The following is a 6,234-nucleotide window of genomic DNA, read 5'->3' as shown; positions in this document are numbered from 1 at the left end:
ATAGTAATGTTTATTTTTATTTTTCTCTCCTTCATTGCTAAGGGACTAGCAATATGTCGGTTGGGGGGAGTGATTACTACTCAAAAAGTGTTATTTCATAGCTTGTAATTAACTCTTTTAAACACTTTTGAGTAGTAGTTATTACCTTTTAACTCAATTAACATGTTAAGGACCCTTGCCATCAATTCTAATCAATTTGTGTTAAGTTTTGGTGTTTTGATAGCTTTTTAATCACCAAAGCAATATGATATTGAGGAGAGTTACTTGGAATCCATGGAAAAGCAATGGAAAGCTCAGAATTCATGAAGAACCAAGCTTTGGAGCTCCATAGCCCTTTGCCAAAGTCATTCAAAGTATGCAAGGAAAGAACAACGGAGAGAGGAAAAACAGAGTGAAGAAAATAGAGGACAGAAACTTCAGTCTTCTTTTGCACTTTTGGAGCACTTCCCGAAGTCCATTTTCTACATGCTATATACCATTTCAAAGCTCAGGAAGTTAAAAATTCAACGCTTCAAACAGTGTGCAATTCGGAGTTGAAACGAAGGAGTTACAGCCATTGCAAGAAGATCACTTCAAGCTGAAGGAAGATTTTTGCACAACTGCGAAATCAGCCTTTTGCTATGAGAATTTCGCAGCCATTTTGCACAGTGCACGGGTGTTCTCCTGAAGCTTCCCGATAGTCGCGACCGACTCTTTTAGATCTTTTCTTCAGATATTTTTGTATAAATTTCCATTCTTCTCCTTGTAACCCACCAATTATAGGATTCCTTAGTTATTAAGTTTGGAAAATGGGTGAATAACCTCAGATATTTTGTTTTGTAATTTTATTTATATATAGCTCTCGGGAGCTTGTTCTCAGGGCATCATGTAATCCGATAGATATAGAGATAGATATATAAATATATAGAATATACAGAGCCTTGCTCTGTTTTTTCCTTCTCTTTCATTTTCATTTTCTTGCTAACCAAACTCTGAGGATTTTTCCTCAGAGGATGAGAGGCTAGGCTCTTTGTCTCTTGGAGTGAAGAAAGCCAGGTAAGTTTCTACATGCATAAATTGGAAGTTTTGTTGTTTTAGTTTTTAATGAAGAGAAAGTGTGACCCGTTAATGGTTTTTATCTTTTTAGTTAACTTAAAACGTCTTTAATTCACCTGAGCCAACACTTGGTAAGGCAAGTGATCTCCGTCCATGGAGATGCACTAGTTTATCTCTTGCGAGCTTTTGGTAGGTGGTTTGAAGGTAGGATTTTCTAGAATAGCCAACACTTGGTAAGCTTTTGGACTCCAAGGAGACATCCAATAGTTATCTCTTGCTCGCTTTTGACGGGTAATCCAAGGTTAAAGATCACCTTGAATGGCAAGTGCTAGGTGAGAGGTATGAGCCATTGCAAGGTGCATCAGTGAGAGGGATTTAGTGTTTGAACCCATTAATGGGAAGCATCTGTACAATACCGGTTAGAGAATTAACTATATGTTAATTCTCTAATGCGAGGAAAAGAAACAAGTGACCAGATCTCCCTTTTTGTATGAGGAATCTGAGCCTAGTGATCTGAAACTCCAAGAAACACTTTTCTTTGTAAGTAAAATCAGTTACTATTTTTGGTTAGTTTAAATCTAAACCTTTTTCATTCAAACATCTTTATGTTTTCTTTTAAAGCTAACCTTGAAATGAAAAGACACCAATTCAGCTTTGAATTAATATCATTTGCAAAGTGAAAACACATCCCAATGAACGATCCTAGAGCCACTATGCTATAGTAGCTTTTTCTTTGCTACCCTAGTATATGGTGTAATAGGTTATAAATTTTGTTGATTACTCCCTCAATCAAGGAGCACCAGCTGGACACGAATCAGCTGAGACACCAATTGGGCATGAATCAATCATTGCATAATGAAATGCCACCAATGAAATGGCCTAATCTATTCTCAGTTTCTTATTCATTTGTGCCATAAACGTGAGAAAAAGACAGTCTTTAATTAGCTTCATTTAGTTGTGTGCTCAGTTATTTAGACCTTTTGTTGTTTCAAATACTTTTTTTAGGGAATTGTATGTATTTAGATCATAAATTTCATGGACCTTTTTTTGGAATGGTTCATCACATAACGAAGTTGACATTTCAGTTTAGCTATTTTTTCTCCCTCTTTCTTGCTCATTTGATTTATTTCAATTTAAACTTGTTTTATTTTATGAACTTGTCTATTCTAGTATGTGTTTCTCTTATTATTTTTGCTAATCCATTGTCATTTTCTTTTGCATTTTCCTATGAGAGCCTTTTAGAATTCACTACTACAAAAAACTAAAACAAGGACGCTCTTATCCTTGGCGCTTTTGAAAAAGCATGATTGTTTAGTTAGATATACTAAAATGTTGGCGCTTGTTTACCATGGCGCCTCTATAAGCGTCATTGAACTGTATAAGTTTAAAGACGTTGGCACTTATTTTAAGTATCATTGTATACATATTTCAATAGGCATCCTTAACGTCGAAGAACGCCATGTTCTTTCTTACATAGTATATGTAATATATTTCCCATTCCCTCCATATGATTTGTTGCACACGCCAAAGACATATTTCGCACTCATACAAGCCTTAGAAGACCAGTTGTGAGTATCAAAACCCTTAAAAGACCTAAACCCTTAAAGCATAAAAAACCCTAAGCCTTCACTCTCGTTGAAAACCCTAACCTTTGAAAGAGTATTGTATTCACACCCCGATCTACAATTATTCTTTTGTCAAGAATGAAATCTCGTAGATCTGAGCAGCAACAAGGCAAGAGACAATTTTGGGGTGATACATCACATCGTGAAATGACGATATGTAATTAGTTAGCCGCCAGAGCTGTTTGGGGGTTTTCGTTTTCAAGATCCTGCTTCAATCTCCTCTATGAAGCAGCCAGAAAATGTGGGGCTTTTCGTTCCAAGGCCGACTTGAATCTAATATGCATCTGGTTAAGAAGGTTTATTTTAGGGTCAATATAGTTCGAATCAAAGGACCAGCTGAAGAGAAGAGTCCATGGGTTGGAAGAAGATTGGATGTTTTCGTTCTCTTGAAAATAGGGTCTTCGACAAGGCTTCCATAAAATGCAACAGACGAGAATTAGTCACTAACTTTGAGCCAAGCATTGAATGAGAGATCCTTCCCAATAGATAATGGAGGTAAACACTTTTGATTTACTTCATCTTGTAAGAACATTTTTTTTTTCATTTTAAATTGTGCATAATCAGTAATCTTGGAGTTCATAAACATAATTTATACAGAGAATAGAAAAAAATCTAAACCTGTTACCCAATCTTGCTCTGCACTTGGGAATCACTCCATATTTTCTGATGAACTAATAAGGAACAACAAAGCAAATAGTTCTCCTTTCCAGTAGGTCAAGATGTCATGCCAGATGACAGGGGAGAAAGGGTAACATTAAATTTTAGTTTTCCCTAATCTGGAGCCACTAACTTTGAGATTGATTCTCCAATTATGCATCTATGACTTCAAATTGGCATAAGGTCTCAAGTAAACTTACATGGTTGCCCTTTGTTGTTTAACAGATTGAGAACTCTACTTCAGCAACACTAGGGGTTCATCTAACATATGGCCTGACAATGGCATCTTATCGCCCTCATATTTGGAGTGGTGCAAATTATCCTGTCTTTACTATCTATAAGGTAATTTCACTCAAGTGTCTCATCTGTTTCCTGCTGTTAGTAGATGAAACAATGATTTTCTCCAAGTTATTGATTTAAAGTAGCACTGACATTTTACCATTCAACCTTTAGAGTATGGTAGGCCACGTTTTAATTATTTATTTGCCAGTCGGTTTGAACATCAAACCATTTTAGTGATTTTTTTGTGGGTAAGATATTTTTTCCTCAAATACGAGACCATACCCTCCCCTTCTAAATTTATGAACCTAACCCATAATTTTAATATTTATAAGACAATGTCCTGGGAAAGATTTTCAAGTTGAGTTGCCTCATTTTGCCTAGAAAGAGCTTTGTGAACTCCTCCAATGTGCCTAGATTTTCAGGTTTATGTTGTGGAGTACACTAAATTTGAACCAGTGAGATTATTGACATGGGTTTATACCCCTGGTGCAAGCTTGGGAAGGATGGGCATATGAATATTTTATGGACAACCTAAGGAACATGGGGTTTCTTGTGGACTTTGTGAACATTGAATTCGATATACCTATAAATTTGATTACATGCGAACATTGAATTTTATTTTATTTTATTCTTTTTTAATGCAAAATTTCATATACCTATATGATTCTCATCCATACCAATATAATATAAACGGTATATTCTTTGTTTCTTAAAATTAGTATGCTTTAGATTCAGTTTAGGCTCCTCTTTCTTTCTAGTTTTTACTTTTGTCGTTATTTCAATTGTAGAAACAAAGTAGGCTTCATTTCATTTTTTTTCTTGTTTAACAACTGTTTTGTGGACTTTGTTAGCTAACAAAAGTTCCTCTCTTGTGGATCTTTCTTATTGATTTCTTTATTTCATTTTGATCCAGGATCATGAGAACCCCCCTCCTAGCAATCATATAATTGCACATCACAGGGATGCAAGCAGTGCCAAGGACTTAGATCAATCACAAAAGAGACTGAAGACATAAAACTAGTACGCCATGCCTAAGTCTCTACTTTCACATTTTTTTCCTCCATTTATTTTTAAGTTTTTTTTTCTATTGGGATATACACGTATTATTCCTGCTTCACCAACTAATTTTCTGTACATGCTATACTTCTTGTTTTGTTGATATTTCGTGCTATTCATGGGATTGTATTAAGAGATGTTCCTTTCTTGTAGTTGCACTTTAGATTTTTGTTCAGTGGCTGCCATTGTCTGTAATTAGGTTGTCTAAAAAAAATTGATGATGATGAAATAGTAGAAAGCAACGACTTTAAGCTTGTATCCCTTGTATTTTAATGCCACTAATGAGAGTTGCTTATCATTCTGAACATGTTTTATTGATGTGTGGCCAAGCATCTTCCAACATTTCTATGAAGTACACTCTAATTTAAATAAATGTGGGAACCACAGTTTGATGGTTGAAGCTGATGAGAAGCATCTGTATTTGGACCGAGAACAGGTTAAGACATGTCAAAACTAGAGTTGAATTCCTGTTTTCCCTTTATTTTTCTTTTGTTCCCTTCTCTTTATGATTTTTTACCATATGTAATTAGTACTTTGTTAACAACTGGAAGTAGGGTTAATTGACTATATGATTTTTTACCATATGTAATCTAGACCATGTCAAAACTGATATGGTCTATATCTACTCATTCAATATGCATACAAGCTAATTGACTATATGGGCCTGTTTGTTTAAAAGGGAAAATTAAATGCATCCATGACTTGCATGCTCTTTTTTTTTTTCTTAATCCCACCAAGTCCAGATTCATCATGTTTCAGAACCGGGCCCTATACCTTTCCCCACGCTGGTGTTTTCAAATGTAAGATTAGACTGATATAGATTCAGCTATAAGTTACAGCAATCATAATTGTTAACTTGTAAAACAATTAGGCTAACATAGATTCAGTTACAAGTCATGACAAATTAACAAAGATGTAGAACTCAGAAAAAAGAATACAAACACTATCTCTTCTAAGAAGCGGTGAGCACAAAGGAGCAATTGATCAGTATTGCATGTGGTACAGAAGCAGTTAAAACAAAACACTCTTCCATAGATCTACAAAAATGGGAAAGGAGACCAAAATAGTCGAACCTAGAACATAAGTTTGAACCCTGCTGTATTTTCTATGAAGGAGGAAAGAAGTCAAAAGATATCCTCTCAGTAAGCCTAACAGAAGGGGGATCCATACAAACCTTGCATCCTAATGCAAGGTGTTCCAAGCATGACAGGATTTCCATCCCAAGACTATGACCAACTACTCTTTTACATAGCAACATCTGGATCCAATCTTCTCTGGATAGCAGCTGTAGCCTATTGAGTATTGATATAAATGGGCACAGAATAAGAACAATAAGCAGAAAATGATTGGAAATCACTTGAGGAATTGGGTCATTAAGCTCACCTCAAAGTTGCCAACTTTGTACTGGTAAGCCATCTCTTCCCTGAGCTGAGCTTGCTCTTTCATTGCCTGTGCCTGGGAGTTCAAATGAAATAACAAAGATGAGAAATCATAATTGCCATCGGATTTTTTTATCAGAAGCAAAATATAGTTTTCGTTTCTTGTTAACACTGGAACTTAAACCTGAACCTCCCATAAA

General features: G+C 35.5%; 1 protein-coding gene across 1 annotated transcript; it reads left to right on the top strand.

Moving 5' to 3' along the window:
- The first annotated feature begins 2,289 nt into the window (after window positions 1-2,289).
- Window positions 2,290-5,119, top strand: LOC109123264 (uncharacterized). The gene is made up of 3 exons (XM_059740304.1): window positions 2,290-3,155; window positions 3,543-3,659; window positions 4,513-5,119. The coding sequence occupies exons 1-3, from the start codon at window positions 3,150-3,152 to the stop codon at window positions 4,612-4,614; spliced, it is 225 nt and encodes a 74-aa protein (XP_059596287.1). The 5' UTR covers window positions 2,290-3,149; the 3' UTR covers window positions 4,615-5,119.
- Window positions 5,120-6,234: the final 1,115 nt, after the last annotated feature.

Source organism: Vitis vinifera, chromosome 10 (assembly GCF_030704535.1).
Source record: "Vitis vinifera cultivar Pinot Noir 40024 chromosome 10, ASM3070453v1".
In the NCBI taxonomy this organism is placed as follows: domain Eukaryota; kingdom Viridiplantae; phylum Streptophyta; class Magnoliopsida; order Vitales; family Vitaceae; genus Vitis; species Vitis vinifera.
Note: the sequence above shows the minus strand (reverse complement) of the source record. Positions and strands in the feature narration are given on the sequence as shown.

Bases quoted from the DNA above. Each gene is read 5' to 3' on its own strand.
- LOC109123264 (XM_059740304.1), top strand. The intron at 3,660-4,512 runs GTAATTTCACTC...ATTTTGATCCAG, and splicing joins CTGTCTTTACTATCTATAAG to GATCATGAGAACCCCCCTCC.